Source organism: Camelus ferus, chromosome 24, assembly GCF_009834535.1.
Source record: "Camelus ferus isolate YT-003-E chromosome 24, BCGSAC_Cfer_1.0, whole genome shotgun sequence".
In the NCBI taxonomy this organism is placed as follows: Eukaryota; Metazoa; Chordata; class Mammalia; order Artiodactyla; family Camelidae; genus Camelus; species Camelus ferus.
Window position 1 is genome coordinate 1710844 of NC_045719.1, and position 16614 is coordinate 1727457.

Genomic DNA, 16614 nt, shown 5'->3' on the forward strand with positions numbered 1-16614 from the left:
TCTTACATCCTCTTGGGCAGACACACGCGTGCACAGAGTGCACACACGCCCAGGATCTGCTGTCCTTCCCTTCAGGGTGCAGATGCTTGACTCCTGTCTTCCTTACTCCTCCTGCGCGCTGGGGTCTGGGTAATCCCTGATCCCCAAGGCGGCCAGGTTGACTTAGGAGATCTGGGGCTATATTCGAACCTCACGAAGGTATACTTGGACTCCCATTAGCAGCTCTTACTTTCCCAGCTTGGATTCTGGTGCAGGAAGGACAGTTACAACTTCCACCTCCCAAAAGGAGGATAAGCTGAGGTGGCCCCCGCTGCGTGTCTGAGGATCACCTCTGTAGTCCAAAAGGCAATGGTTTTATGCAAAAAAACAAAAAACAAAAACTATGTATGCCAACTTTTAAAGTAATTTTTCATTTTAAAGTCATTTGCCCACATGATCGCTTTTCTTCACAAATATGATGACAGATTTTTTTTAAGGGGTCAGTTTCCCCTGTTTTATCTCCCTCTCCCTTGTGTTTTTGGTGTGTGTGGCAGCTGCTGTTTGATCTGTCCATCGGCTCTGATTTGTTTCATGTTTCAGCCAAAGATTAAAACTGCTCTGTAATTCTAAGCAGATGGGCCTAGGAGTGCAACCCTATAATTATACCTTCTCTCTTTGGCCCTCGAACTGCAAGCCTTCCAAGCTGACTTTAAAAGTCTGGGACCACTGGGGCTCAGAGCACACCTCGGCAGTCGGGCAGGTCCGGCCCGGCCCGACTCCTTCACAGGGCCCGTGGGCTGGGCCGCCCCCGCCGCCTGCCCCGAGCAGGACTAGAAAGGAAGCAGCAGCACACGGTGCCCGACTCCCGTCCCGGCTCTGTGGTTACAGTCTCCTCCCTTTCCTCGGTCGCCTGGGGGTGGGGGTCGCTGCCCCGTCTTCAGTGCCACCTAATGCTTTCTGAAGCTGGATCCACTGCTGGTCCTGCTCAGAAACCTCGAGGCCAGAGGGTGCTGATCGGATCTGACCTCCCAAGGTTTGGGGCAGCCGCGGTGGGGCGTTGAGACTGGAGAGCCCGGCTCCTGGTGGAGACTCTGCTGAACTGTCAGGTGTCCACCATTAGGGAAAGGTGGCCCAGGACATCAGAATCAGAACAGTGTCTTCTGCCACTGCCTGTCCCCACGATCACAATCTCCCACAAAATCTGTCTTCCCACCCCCCATGCCACGTTATCTTATTTTTCTCAGTGCAATCCCTGGAACTCTTCTAAGGCCTGCTGTTCTTTGGCTGAGGGTTTCTTAGAGCTGCTGAGAACATGTGACACATGAAACACAGAAACAAAAACAAAACTACCAAGAAGAGCAGGAGGTAAGCAAGGCTCAGGCTGTGGAGAACTTAGGAGACTGGTTTTAATTACTGCACCTTGGCTATTGGGAGACCCTTGCTTCTTGAAACTGTGACCAGAGAACTCACTGGTCCCCCTGGGAGAGCCGCCCTCAACATACACTCATCCTCAAAGAGGCGCACAGAAACGCTGCAAGCTGCTTTCCCCCTGAAATGATCGATGTCTCCGTACAGTCCCCTAAAAGTTTAGAACACAGCAAGGGCCCCGCCTGCGCTCTGACATTCTGGAAAAGGGTCGCACAGTCTGCGATTTCACGACGGTCTAAGTCGGAAACCCCCGCACCGTGGACACAAGTGTCCCCGGGACTTGGAGATAGTCTGTGTGAGCGCGCACTCTTCCAGAGAGCAGACGGGCGCCCGGGAAGGCGAGCCTCTTCCAGGGCGCACAGGAGAGGCTGTGACCGGCTGCGGGGTCCCCTCGGCTTCGACCCCTCCTCCCCCCGGGACTCACCGTGAAGCAGGAGGGCCGGGAACAGGGATGTGAGCAGGAGGCGGCGCACACAGGACATCTCCAGGCCTCCTCGGGGGCTGCCCGCGCGAGCCGCACAGCCCGCCGCCGTCCGGGGACCCAACTCCCCGAGACCCGCCTGCAGCCCGGGCGGCGCGGCCCGGCGGCGGGGGGACAGGGCCAGGCCCGCGCTTCAGGCGGCCGCGGCGCGCCCCATGCCCGGCCCGGCCCCAAGGCTCCCGGCCTCCCGCCCCGCGCCCGGCCCTGCGCGCCCGGCCGCCCCGCGCCCGCCCGGCCGCCGCCGCCGCCGCCGCTCCGCGATACACTGGCCGCGGTCGCCGCCGCCGCCGCAACCGCAGCCCCTCTTCATATTTCCAGGGCGCCGCCGCGGGAAGGGGCGGGGGGCGGAGCCTAGGTGGGGCGGAGCCTGGACGGGGCGGGGGCGCCTCCGGGGACCGGCAAGGGACTTAAAAGGGCGCCGGGCACCGCAGCCCCTGCTCCGCCCCGCTCTCCCTCCTCCGCCCGCCGTGGCTGCCCGGCCCCACCGGCTCCGGCCCCTCTCATACCTTCCTCCCGGGCCGCCCACCCTAGGGCAGCTCCTCCTGCAAGGGGTTCACAGCCTTCGGCCCCGGGGTCCCCGCCGCCAAAAGAAAACGTGCTCCGCACCCACCCTGGGCAGCCCTCGGACCCTTGCCTTCCCTCCATTCATAGGGGTGGATTCATCACTTGTGAAAGGTGTTCCAAAAGGGATGAGGGCGCTGCAAGGCCGGGGTCTCCAGTGGGGCTGGAGCGAAGTCCGAGTGCAAAGGTTGGGGCGCGTCTGTGCGCCCGCGCGCAAGCGAGAATGAGGGAAAGGAGGGCGGGGAGAGATTCCAGAAAGGCCTTGGGTTGGGGGAAATGGCCCCGGGTAGGGATGCTGCAGCGCCGCGCGTCCCAACCGAAAGTCCCCCACCGCACTTTGGCGCCGGGCTCCCCGAGCGCAGGAGCCGCGCCACAGGCCCCAGCTTGCGCAGGGCGCGGTGCGGGAGCCCTTCACCGCCCCTTCCAGGAGGCAAGGACTCGTTGGAACACGGGAGAAACCTCAGCGGTTTCTCCCTGCCAGTCCCCCTCCCTGATCCCTCCTCCCACCCAGTCCCAATTCTGTTTATGGGCTGTGGGTCTTTAGAGGGGCATGTTCAGTTTTACATGGGCTTTTAAGACCCAAAGGCTTAAGACACAGCTTCCACTCTGTTCCAGGCGCTGGTTTCAGTAAAAGCGGCTCCCCTGCAGGCTGCTGTGCCCAGGGCTCTCTGGTGAGCCTGGAGGTCTCTCCAGGCTCCTCCATGGCCACTCGGGGGTCCAGGAGGATGTCTGTTAGTCCCCCAGGCTGAATGTCACCTCCTCATTCTGGGTGAGGCACAGCCGGGGACCAGAAGGAATCAGGAGAACGTTTCTGGACTCTGCTGCTGTTTTTCACAAATAAAACACTTGAAAAAGAATGCCTGACTTCCCAAGAGAGTTTTCTGCCCCTTTGAACAATGTAATAATTCAACTCCTTGTGCTGCAGACTTCCAAAGTGAGCTGGACCTCAGCGTCTGTGTCAGACTAGTAAAACAGATCAGGATATGTGCGACAGTTTCCACTTTTCCCCCCGGGGAAAGCCAGAGGTCTTTTGATGTGATGGTGCTGAGACCGTTTGATGTGCTTTAATTTTTATCACCATCATCATCTTTCCATCTTTAATAGGAGGGATCGTAACATGCCTGCCTCACAAGGACGTTGTGAGGATTACATGCTGGTATTTGCAAATCTCGAAGATGAAAGACTCCAGTGCATGAAAGGAGGGACGGTTGCTGTTATAAATCATGGGAGCAGGAGGGAGTCTGAAGTGGGCTTGCTGGGCAGCACCTCACTGGACCAGCTCTCCCCAGTGGCTTCCCTGTCTCTGTGACCAGCTTTGGGTAGCAGATGATGACTTGTGGGATCTGCATGTTGCCCAAGGTTCAGTCGCGTCTAAAGCTGGGACTTGGTTTCCTTATGAATGCTCGGCGGTGGGCAATTGTGTGGACAGCGTATCTGGCTGCTTGAACAGAATGTTACCCTGGTCACCAAGAACACACACTGGGCGGTGTCCTGCTTTTCTGTGCCTTGAGTCATTTGATGCCTGTTAGTCTATCGGGGAATATTTGAAACAAGCAAATGACAAGAGAGGGTGTTAGGGATGGTGTGTTTACATACAAGCACCTGGGCTGATCCTAACTGAAACATGTGAAGGGCGTTCATCACACATTAGCACAACAATTAGGTAATGCATTTACTTAAATAATGATTTGATCCTGTTATTTAAAAAAAAACAAACAGGAACGCCAACAGGCCAGCCAGCAGTTGGTGTCATCTTGACAGCCAAGTTGATTCCATTTTTTGTTTTTCCAACTGGTTTTACTGGTGTGGTAGAAACAGAGCAAGAATGATGTCACCAGTTTGAAATTTGTTCTGCCAGTTTCTTTTCCACATGTGGTGTCATAGATTTAAATGCTTGACCCTCAACATCCAGCCAGAGTCGCTACTTCTAGAAATCGCCTCACCACCTGCCACCTGTCTAGAAGGTGAGACTTGTCCTTGCTGTAGGGCCCACATTCTGCGTGACTTTTTACTTTTGCTTTAGAAGGGAATAGTGGGGGGAAAACAGTTTAAATTTGTCTTAGAGTGATTATATGTGGATACACGCTTAAAGCAACAGAATTGGGAGGAGGGCATTTCCAGGAAGGTAACAAGGTGGTAGTGAGCTCCAAGTCAGAATTTGGCCCCTGAAACCAGCACAAGCAATTTCCCTTGACCGTCTGTAAGCACCAAGCCTTAAGCAGGTCCTGGTCATGATGGCAGTGTCCCTGGCAGGGGAAGCTTGACAAGATGCCCTTAGTAGTGCTGACAAGCTATTTGGAGCTACTTATAAATAACTTCTGTCATATTGATGGGGAAGAAGATCCCCAGATGCACAGCAAATTAGAGGCACACGGGGGCCCGTGATCGCTCAGCCACCGGCTCGCAAGGCCGGTCACATGGTTACCAAGTGGTCTTTTCCCATGAATGCTGCAGCTCCTAAGAGCCTCTGTAACAGCTCAGTCTTTGAGAACCAGCCCTTTGCTCTCCCAGTCACTCTGCATCATGAGCAAGTTTTCTGGGATGTACTTGCTGGCACAGAGCTTGGGTGGTCACCTTGGTTTGATTTTCTTGGGAGGGCGTCTTGATGTCTGGGGAGCACAGAGCGGTAGACAGTTCAGTTTCATCGTGATCCTGGGAGGCGCAAGGACCAAAGTCCTTAAAACCTGTGCTGCATGTGGTTTCCTGATGCAGTCTCTGTGGAATTGATCTCAAGGCGTGCAATCCCACAAGTCATTTGGAATTTCACAGATCACAGGTCTTTCAAATACTGAAGAAAAAGATAGTTTTAAGAAGGGTCAGAGGAGTTAAAGCATCAGTTCCAAAAGGTGTCCAGCTGCGAGTACGGTTTGAAAGCATTTTCCTACCTTTGCGTCCTCAGAGGATGGGAAATGTCACCAGGAATAGACTTTTCTCTCGAAACTTGCTAGATGTCGGCACCACGCCTATGACACCGTGGTGACTCCCGTGGACAGCGAGGTGGTGCTGGGTCACCTCCCTACCCCTTCAGCACCTAAGCCAGTGTTTCCAGTATTTTGCCCACAGCAGGACTTCAGTAAATAGTAAAGACATTAAGTTTTTAAAATCCTACACAGCCTCCTCAAAGGCAGACCTAACAGAATTATCCTGAGGCATCTTTAGAAAGGGACAGACTTCTGGGTTATATTTTTAAAGCACGTTAATTAGAACAAGCTCTATTTTGAAGATAAGTCACAGTTTAAATGTATAGGTCTGAGTGGCACAGCTTTCTGAGCTTAAGAAATTAAAGGTTACATCTGTTTTATACTCATGGTAGTTATCAAAGAAAACCACTAAAATGTTTGTGCACTTAGCGTCCATTCATTCCACCATCCGTCCGTCCATCCAACATGTATGAACCAACTGCTGAGTGGTTACTTATCTGAAAACAGGGACAGATACGGATGAAGATGACGCAGCCTAACCATCCCCTCCCCTGCATCACAAGTTTGTCTGGAGAGTGGGTGACAAGACCAAGGACCCTTCCCAGTGAAAGAAAATATACGATCGCCCAGGGGCAGGAGGCAGCGGGCGACCTCAGCGGCATTTTTGTCTGTACTTTCATGTGCCTCTTGTAATACCCTTCCTTGTTGTGCCTGCCTTCTGTGTCCAACTGCTTTATCTGCTTAACTGGACTACTTGGCTCTTTGAGGGCAGGGAAAAATTGGGTATTATGTTCCATCTCCTCCCCCAGCCCCTTCATAAGTCTTTCCATAATGGGCATTTGTTGGGCTGGCAGACGAGGCAGGATAAGATCAGAGCATCAAGAAAGAGGCTTTATGAGGCCAACGCCACCCTCCGCCACCGCAGCGCACGACTGCAGAAACAGGAAGACACAAAAGCACTGCTTCCCCCCCCCCCGGCCCCCCCAGCACACCCTAGGTTGTTAGGGTCCACACAGTGACGCTCGGACACGCTTGACAAGCAGGGCGGTGCTCGTGGGAGGGAGTCAGAGCCACCGGGCTCAGGCCCCCCACCCTTCAACAGGACCTTGGGCGAGCTGCTTATGCGGCTGTACGATGGGGTGATGCGGGCATGCACCTGCCCACCATCAGGAACTGTGTACCCTTAAAAGGGCCCACAGACAGCAAGGACTGCAGACCAGACCTCACATTCTTAACAAGGGTGAAACTGCCCCTAGTATATATAATTCATCACATGCCAAATGTGTATCATAACTTCATTTCTTCAGTTCACTAGGTGTGTTCTGATTACATGAAACCAAACACGGTTTATTTCAACTGGCTGTCGGGAGTGGCCTTCTCCCATCTGGTTATGTCAGCGTAACATCACATTCAATATTGTTTATCTTTGATTTAAATACCTCAGCTATTCCTAGTCTGTCTTCACAGATGGGAACTCCAAGGCCAGAGAGTGAGCAGTTTGCCCAAAGTCACGCAGCTCCGCAGGGGTGGCATCAGCAGGTCTTCTAACTCCCAGGAAGTGGTGCCACTTCCAGCTGTGAGCTGTACCAAAACCAAACCAGTAAGTGCCTTCTACTCTCAGAAGCAGGAAGCTGATGTGGATGTGTTTTGAGACATCACGCTCCGGGGGACTGCTGGGCAGGCTGTGTGGACATCTACTGCAGGGGTTATCCGGGTGCTGGGCCTACAGCTCACTGCTGCATGTGTAACATATCAAACAGCTTAGTTTTTACAAGAGACGACAGCGATCTGTAAAAGAGGGCAGGGGTTGAGCAGGCAGTCACTAAACGCTGCCCGCTGCCGAGGATCTCCGGACGTCCCAGCACCGCCCTTTCAGAACATGTTTGCCTATGTGATGCTGGTCAGGGCCACGTGTGTGAGCGCGCCGAGCTGCGGAGGCCCGGCCCCATGCAGTCCCACTCCCTCTGCCTGACGTGCAGGCCTCCAAGGCAGAGCTGAGCTTAAACAAAACGGTCCTCTGGGCCACCAAGCTCAGCACCAGGAAGTCCACGGAGACACTTCATATCCTCTCTGGTGTGACACGTGGTAACTTTCAAAAGGCTCAAACGCTGGCCTCTTCTGACCTCCGTGCAGCTTTGTGGAAGCCAGAGGACGGCCAGGGCTGAGCTGACTTGGATGAGAACCTGAGGTTTGGAGAGGTTTACGGTGTCTGTGCTGAGACCTCCCGCCGACACCCTGACAGCGTGTGCCTGAGTCACGTCGGAGCACATCCGGGCCCGACTGAGAATCTGTTTCATTTTCTTGTACAGACTTTGGTGTCTTTGCTGCCTCTATTCTTACGAAGACAGCCAGAGGGAGACTTCTATAAACAGACACAAGTACTCCAAAAGCAGCAGGGCGCTGAAAATAAATTAACCATTAACACCTAGGAAAACTACCTGCGTATGGAGTGTATTTTCTGATTTTTGTCTCTAGGTTTTCCTTGTGCTTCAGCCTAGCGCCTGCGTTAGTAGCTCCTCACGGACTCTTGATCAAGTAGATGAAACGAAATCTTCTCCTGCAAAGGACCCACTGAGTCCCGTGAAACGTGGCCACTGCTGCGGTGCATCAGGGAGGAAACAGACACAAGGGAAGCAGGTGGGTCAGGTGCGCCGAGCGCTCACAGGACAGGAGCCGCACGACAGATGCCACCCAGGACACGAGGGCCACCGCGCTGAGGAGGGCTCCCTGGGCCCCCTGGCCGGATAACCCTCTGTTGTGGGGGTGGCCTGGCCGAGGGGCAGAGCAGCAGCCGTCACACTAGGTGTCTGCAGGTGCTCCGGAGACGATGCAGGGGCCGGGCTGTCAGCATCCATCCAGGCGTCACCTCTCTCGTCTTGGAGGGCTGGGCAGATCCCCATCAGAAATGAAACAGACACCACAGAGCAGACGGGAGAAACGCCGGGCGTGTCCTCTTAACCGCGGGGGCAGTGGTTCCCCGTGGCAGGTGGCAAAGAGCCGTGGGTTCAGAGCACCGTGAAGACGGAGGCCCCTTGAAGGCAGGCTTTCCCATGAGCTGGGGACGGGGGCTGGAGCCAGGACCGGCTCCAGGTCCCCCCCACCTCATTCCAGAGCATCCACATTCTCACCTCGAGCTTCAGAACCGGCTTCCTCGCTCATCACGATCCAGAACCTGGGAAGCAGGACTGACGAGGCATTATGTCTGTTCCGTCAGGTGTAGTTTGATGCCTCTTAAATATCTATTCTGTGCCACTCACGCTCTCCTTCCTCACATCAGTTCTGGAGATCTGGTAGGGTCTTCTGTCCTTGTATCTAACATTCTCTGCCTGACAAGCAGCCCCTGGTTTACAGTCATTCCATCAGGTTTTAACGTTGTGATTCTTGCTCAAGATTATCTTTGTCTCCGTGGTGGCAGAGGCGCCCTCTGTGCAGGGAGCAGGGTGACCACGGGACCATGACTCCTGGAGAGTCCCTCTGAGCTGCAGAGCAGAGGTGGCGAGGGCTGGACTTCAGCACGCATTCCCCGCACCTCCCGGGTCCTCGGACCCATCTTTCCAGGGTTCTGATGCAGGATGAAACAGAGACGTTTCCTTGCGGTTGCATAACTGGAAATACACAGCGTGTCAAGACTGAGCAGCAGCTCGAGAGAGGGGCAGCGGCTGGTTCCACGCGTCACATGAATCACACTCAGGCATCCCCAGCCCCACGTGCTGCTACGCTGCCACCAACTCCATGGAAGTCAGTGCAGCAGACAGACCTTGTGAGACCAGACATGTTTTAGAAGTGGGACAGCTTGCTTGAAGGGCACTTGAAGAGGGCTGACCCCACATACTATTCTTGAATTCAGTAACTCGGGCTTAAAATCTTGACCCAAGCATCTGCGTAACACCTTGCAGAGACCATCCCCTCTCTCACGCTCATCCACCAGCCATCGAGAAATGTCCTGCCCAGGAGCCCTGCAGGTGTGCAGGGCTGAGCCTGGGCGTGGGCGTGGGCATGGGCATGGAAGCAGAGGAGCCGCGAGCCCCAGCACACAGAAGCAGCTGTTATAGCAGCCCTTGTCCCTTGTCCTTCAGGTCCCTCTGAACGCCGGGCTGCACCTGAGTTAACTCATCCAGTCCTTTTCACTGGAGCGGTGAGCTGCTACCATCCCCATTTTACCCACTGAGAAACCGAGAATCACGGGGGTTAACTACCCAGGTTCTGAGGCAGAACCGGGGTTCAGGTCCAGGCTTTCCCTGTGCCCCCATCTACACGTTAGGCTGGGCCCAACTTATGATGCAGAGAATGAGGGAGGGGATGGAGAGCCTCGCCAGGGAGGCGTGAGCAGAGCGGGGCCTCGGATAACAGGAGCCTCGGACAGACGGGCGCTCTTCTGGAAGGCGGGTACGTGCACACCTGTCAGCCTGGCAACGAGGGCCAGCAGCGCAAAGGGAGAGGCAGGCATGGAGACAAGTGGCCCCTGCCGGACGCCCAGGAGGACAGCCACCACAGTGTTGCTTGCCCCCGGCGCCCAGGGATTCGCTCCTGTGCTGTGAGTGCACCCTGCATGGGAGGTGAGTCGCGGATGGGACACATGTGGTCCCACAGGCAGCAGGCCTTTGATCTCTCTGCCGCCCTCTTCACGGGCGAACGGTAACACACACATGCACCGCACACACACCTACACACTGCAAATGTGTAGCTTTGAGATTGTTTCTGGAGGCTAAAATCTCTGCAGTTGTAAGTGTGATCCACCGTGAGTGGGACTGAGTGCGGGTGGATGCACTTCTGATCTCAGAGAGCCTCTCACGAGCATCCACTCGACTGTGCCCAGGACCCGTCAGGGCTCCTCTCATGGCTACTGCTGGGAACAGAGCCGACGGGCGAAGGGAGAGCCCGCGTATCCACTTTACAGCGTTTATTCATTAACATGCAGTTATTCAGCATCCACTGTGTCACAGGCACTGCCTACATAAGCGCACCTCTGTTTTCACCAGAACACAGACAAGCCTCAGGATGAGAGGAGGGATTCTCACAGACGCCCTCCCCGCTCCTTCTGGCGCTGCCTGGCTCAGCTCCCCTCTGATGGGGAGTCCTTCCTTCCTCATCCTCCCCGAAGACCCCACACCCTTGCCCTTCATCCTCCGCACAAGACTTGATCTCACACTAAAACATTTAGAACAAGTCTACAGTGTTAGCATTTAAATTGCAGGTGGAAGCCAGGCTGCACGGAAACGGGAAAGGTGGAGCTCCTGGGATCTGCTGGGAGCACAGGGGCACACCCACGCCAAGCGCGGCGTCTCACTTCTCGTTTGGACGAGGCTGTTCGCTCCGCGCCGGGGTGGAAGTGGGGCTGGCGGGCACTTGGCTTTGCTACGTTGACTCTGAACTCCGGGGAAGCTAGATTTCTCTTTCATTCACACGATGGCTCCGGAGGTTTATGTATTATCGTCAGCGGAGGGCGGAGACCTCGGTAACGCCCCTGGAGTGCCGTCTCTTGGCTCTGTTCTAACTTGAGAATGTTATCTGGCTCTGTTCTGCTTTCCACCTTATGTAGTTTGTCTAAATTATCTGGACCAAGAATCAGGTTGCAAACCCTTTCCTTTCCCACGTGAAAGCAGAGGAAAAGTGGGACACGGCTCAGATCATCCCGGTGTGGATGTCCGTCTTGATTACTTTTAATTTAATTCTTATTTATTCTTTTTGAAAGACAAAGCTGTGTTCATTTGTTTGTCGTGATGATGGGGAAGAGGACCATGAGGCTGCAGGCATGGCTGCATGGGCGGTGGGAGGGGGCAGAAGCTGGCGTCCGCCAGGCCCTCACTACGGTCAGCAGGACTCTCTGGAAGAGCTGCCTGGACGCCCTCCATGGGAACAGGCCTGACGGGCAGGGCGGTCACCGGAAACTCTGTCTGCTTCTCAGTCCACGCTTTGTCACGATCGTCATGTCTTCCACTTCCTGGGGGCAATTTTTCCATCATCAGCAAGGCAGGGGTCTGGGATTCCTGGTCCCTGTTCTCTACAGGCCCATGGCGTCACCCATGAGGTCTCCTCTAACAGACAGGAAGTTGATGCATTTCAAGAGCTGGACCAGACCCCGAAAACTGAATATACTGCTAGTCCTTTGTGTTGTCCCCGAACATTTTATGCCAAGAGAAAATGCCGACGCACCTGGTGTTATGACTGGGTCAAGGACACTAGAATGGGAATGGCTGACCGAGGCTCAAGAAAAGCATTCCATTTCAGTGCTACCTGAGGGAAACGTAAGTCGTCTACTTTCCACAGCTGGGGCTCGGTGTGACAAACGTCAGCTACCACAAACTTATTTACAGCTTATTATGGAAATCAGTGCACCTGCGTAAGTAAACAAACAGGACAGAGTCTGACAGGTGCTGACGGGGAGACGTTTGCCGTTACTGCAAGTAAAAAGCGGAGAGATTTTCTACCCCACATTACAAAGTAGTTTTTCCCAATTTCTATTCCTTTTGGATAGAAAACTCTTTGAAGTTAAAATAAATAAATAGTAAAAAGGCAGAGAACAAAAACATTTCCCAGGACTGCAGCGAGCTTTGTGACTCCTTAAGAAACAGGAAATGCAAAGAAAAGTTTCTCTTAGTCCTACTGAGAGGTGGGCCGTCCACGTTTATTCAAAATACCCTTTATCTTCTTTCAAAGCAGAACAACTTCTTCTAGTGACACCAAAATGCAGTACCTTCAACGTAACGAATTTCGTTTCAAGTGGACACAGAAGTTGGTACAAAGGAGAAATGAAATAGTTCCGCTTTAATGCATTTGCTTTTGGGGGCTGTGGTTTTACTTACAGACCATAAAATATACCAAATGGCTAAAAAAACAGCCTGAAAATACACAGAAAGGAAAATAATCACAGTGTTAAATAGCATTGTTCACTACATAATGAAGCCATCTCCAGGCGGCCCTGAGCCACCAAGCTTTGTGGGGTGTGTGTTGGGGGAGGGGTGTCTGCTGCCACATTCACAGAAGGCACGCAGTAAGATGAACAAACTGGGGGAGAACAAAACAGAGCTGGGCCCGGTGACGACTGCCCAGCTGACAATCTCCTGTGAGCATTTTAACACAAACATTCAGACAAAGAGGGGAAATATTAAAACCACATAGTGCAGGACCAGCTCGTTTTAGGAAGTACAGACGGTATCCCCAGCTTAGACAACACGATTTTGTAAAACTGAACCAGACCACCTTCTCGACAAGCGCCGGGGACAGGGAGGTGAGGCTGGGGTGTGTGTCTACCCTGAAAGAGCCTTCAGTTTCCTGGTTTTCTGTTGTCCCACCTCCATGGAGACATCGCCCAGCCTCAAGAAAGATGACAAAGGACACGCTGAATTAGGCAGCACCGACATGAGCTGGCCTTGCTGGGGAGGCTGATGATCACAGGCCTGGTGGGCAAATTCCTAGTGTTTTCTGGTGAACGTTGGTGAGATAAGACGGCCCGCTGGCATCAGTCACAGATCGGGACTGGCCTTGGAGGCTGTGCCCTGCTGCTAGCTCCTGGGAGGGACCGCCATGGACCTGCATGGTGGAAACTAGTTTCTGTTCTGTTACTTAAGGTGTGGAGTTAAGGATGGTTTTACATGGAAGGTTGTGGCCACATCCACCGTGATCCAAAGTGGCCCCAGTGACAGCTGTTTCTCGCACCTGCATTTTGGCAGGAGGGGTCCGAATGCTGCAGTTGAAAACCACTCCCCTGTTAAAATGAGTTCACGCAGGGTCAGGTGGTGGGGTCTGGTCAGGGTGAGAGACTGACTGCTGATCTCTAGGGACCTCAGTGCTGAGGGGGGACACGTCGTGTGTGAGGCTGGCTTCCATCCCCGCTGAGGCCGCCTGGCTTTGGCCTGTGCACACCTGAGAGCAGCTGTGGAGCAGCTGCCCGTCCCCCCCGAAGTGATGACAGATGGCCCCTGCGGCCCCACCCACACCACGACGCTCTCCTAGGGCCCCATCACCAAGCACTGCGGCTACAAACTTGGGGCGGGCGGGCCAGATGGGCGTCCCAGGGCCCTTGACCTTTCTCTCTGGGGAGGGGTGCTCCAGGCCGTCCACAGGACCTTCCTCAGGGCTGTGATTCTGCCCCGGGAACAGGAGAAGCCAGCACCGGAGGTGGGATCCAGGGAGCAGGAGGGCTTGAGGGCTGCGGGTGGCTGAGCTCTGGATGCTCTGGCCAGTTAGTCGACTTGGAACAGCCTCCCTTTCCCTGATGCGCAGAAGGAGAACTGGCTGGTCTCCTCATGGAGGGAACACACGATGGGAACAGAGAGCCGTGTGCGGGTGAATATGCAAAAAGACACCACTGGGTGTTCGGGAGGAGAGGTTCCCAGAGAACCAGCTCAAAACCACAGCTCCGGGGGCTGTCATCCAGGTGGGGCTGTCACTCCGGGCCGGGCTGAGCGTCTGGTCGCTGGGAGGCCAGCTCAGAGCACGTGGTCCTGGTCCCACGGCTCCGGCACAAGCATCCCTGGGCCCCCGCCCCGCGTGCAGCCAAGGCTTCAAGAAGCCCCTGTGCCCTCCTGGTGCTCATGGAACTTCTGCTCCTGTTGGAGCCCAGGCAGGGAGTCCCTGCGAGGCCAGCGGCCCTTTCCCTGCCCCGGTCCGTTACACACAGAGGGAGGAGTTCCCAACATCACCTTTCTCCAGGAGTAACTGGCACGTGTTGCTTTCACAGCCTGCCACGGGGTGATGCTTTTGCCTCTGTCCAGACTTAGATCAGAGACAGGAGGACGGACACACAGCATGAGCACAGCTGGGAGAGGGTATGCGTCAAGCCCTGCCCGTGGGGGCGGGAAGAAAACAGTAGCATTTCTTCTTACTTTTATTCTTATCTACATTTTCAAAGAAGCACAGTCTATCCCAAAGCAAAAATACTGTCATTAATTATGTTCAAAATTCTGTTTAGTTTATCATCTTTTCCTCCTTTTTAAATAGTCTTTGTGTATGTTTTATTAGGGACATAGTAGCGTGATGGGGGAAATGATCAAAAATGTTGAGCCCTCAGCTCTGGATGTTCAGTAAAACTGGAAGGAACTGGATCCCTTCCTACAGGCCAGGCAAACGGAAGACGATCTCTCCGCTGGTCAGAGACTGCTTTCTATGCACCACATAAAGCTAAATTTAAAACCTCAAGGGAGTACTGAACTTTGCTAGTTTTGTCTCAAGGAAAAAGTTAAGGATAAGGTTTAAAGTATTAACTTGAGAAAGGGTGTATAATTTTACCGGTAGAACTCTCAATAAATAAATTGACTATTAAATTTTTTAAGACTTTACCTGAAAAAGGAAGGATCAAAAATAGCTGGTGGCAGTAAATCAAAAATTGTAAAACAGAGATTGTGGACCAATCAAACGTAGTAAAAGACATTCTAGCCTGTTTAATTTAACTTCTGTTTCTCTTAAACGACTTATTTTCAGCTTCTGATTTGGACACATTTTCAATTATGTTTTTACTAAATACTATCAGATTTTTTTTTAGCCTTCCTGCTAAAATCTGGAACAAGACAAGGATGCCTACTCTCACCACTTCTATTCAATATAGTATTGGAAGTCCCAGCCACAGCAGTTAGACCAGAAAAAGAAATAAAAGGATGCAAAATGGAAGAGAAGAGGTAAAATTGTCATTACATGTGTATGGCATGATACTATATATAGGAAACCCTAAAGGCTCCACACAAAAACTACTAGAGCTGGTAGAAGAATTCAGCAAGGCAGCAGGACATAAGATTAACATACAAAAATCAGTTGCATTTCTTTACATTAATAATGAAATATCTGAAAAGGAAAGTAAGGAAACAATTCCTTTTAAAGTTGCATCCAATAAATAAATAAATAAATAAATAAATAAATAATAAATAAATAAATAATAAATAAATAAATAAATAAAACACTTAGGGATAAGTCTCACTAAGGAAGTGAAAGACTATTATGTGGAAAACTATAAAACATCAACTAAGGAAATTAAAGATGACTTAAAGAAACAGAAAGATATTCCATGCTCTTGGATTGGAAGAACTAATATTGTTAAAATGACCATACTACCGAAAGCAATACACAGATTTAATCGATCCGTATCAAATTACCCAGGACATTTTTCACAGAACTAGAACAAATAATCCTAAAATTTATATGGAATCACAAAAGACTCAGAATTGCCAAAGCAATACTGAAGAAAAAGAATGAAGCTGGAAGAATAACCTTCTCAGACTTCAGACAATACTACAGAGCTATAGTAATCAAAACAGCATGGTATTGGCACAAAAACAGACATATGGATCAATGGAACAGAACAGAGAGCCCAGAAAAACCCCACAAACTTTTGGCCAATTGATCGTTGAAAAAGGGGGCAAGAACATACAATGGAGTAAAGACAGTCTCTTTAGTAAATGGTGTTGGGAAAACTGGACAGCAGTATCTATATCAATGAGTTAGAACACTCCCTCACTCCACACACAAAAATAAACTCAAAATGGCTTAAAGAGTTAAACATGAGACCAGACACTATCAATCTCTTAGAAGAAAACAGAGGCAAAACATTCTGACATAAATCTCAGCAATGTTCTCCTAGGGCAGTCTACCCAGGCGAAAGAAATAAAAGCAAAAATAAACAAATGGGACCTGATTAAGCTTATAAGTTCTTGCACAGGAAACGAAACCATAAGCAAAACAAAAAGACAACCTACACAATGGGAGAAAATATTTGCAAAAGATGAGAATGACAAGGGTTTAATTTCAAGAATATATAAACAGCTCATACAACTTAATAATAAAAAAAACAAACAACTCAATCCAAAAATAGGCAGAAGACCTAAACAAGGAATTCTCCAATGAAGACATACAAATGGCCAATAGGCACATAAAGAAATGGTCAATAACACTAGTTATCAGAGAAATGCAAATCAAAACTACAATGAGGTATCACCTCACACTAGTCAGAATGGCCGTCATTCAAAAGTCCACAGACAATAAATGCTGGAGAGGCTGTGGAGAAAAGGGAACCCTCCTTCACTGCTGGTGGGAATGCAGTTTGGTGCAGCTGTTGTGGAAAACAGCATGGAGAGTTCTCAGAAAACTAAAAATAGACTTGCCCTATGATCCCGCAATCCCACATCTGGGCATATATCCATAGGGAACATTAATTCAAAAAGACACATGCACCCCAATGTTCACAGCAGCACTATTTACATTAGCCAAGACATGGAAACAGCCTAAATGTCCACTGACAAATGACTAGATAAAGAA

At 51.8% G+C, this 16614-nt stretch overlaps 1 protein-coding gene across 1 annotated transcript in view; it reads right to left on the reverse strand.

The window, feature by feature from the left end:
* APCDD1 (APC down-regulated 1) overlaps positions 1-2118 on the reverse strand; it is a 28097-nt gene extending 25979 nt beyond the window's left edge. The window contains exon 1 of the mRNA XM_032467130.1: positions 1832-2118. Coding sequence (XP_032323021.1) covers positions 1832-1889 — 58 coding nt within the window. The 5' untranslated portion in view covers positions 1890-2118. The remainder of the gene's footprint in view (positions 1-1831) is intronic.
* Positions 2119-16614: the final 14496 nt, after the last annotated feature.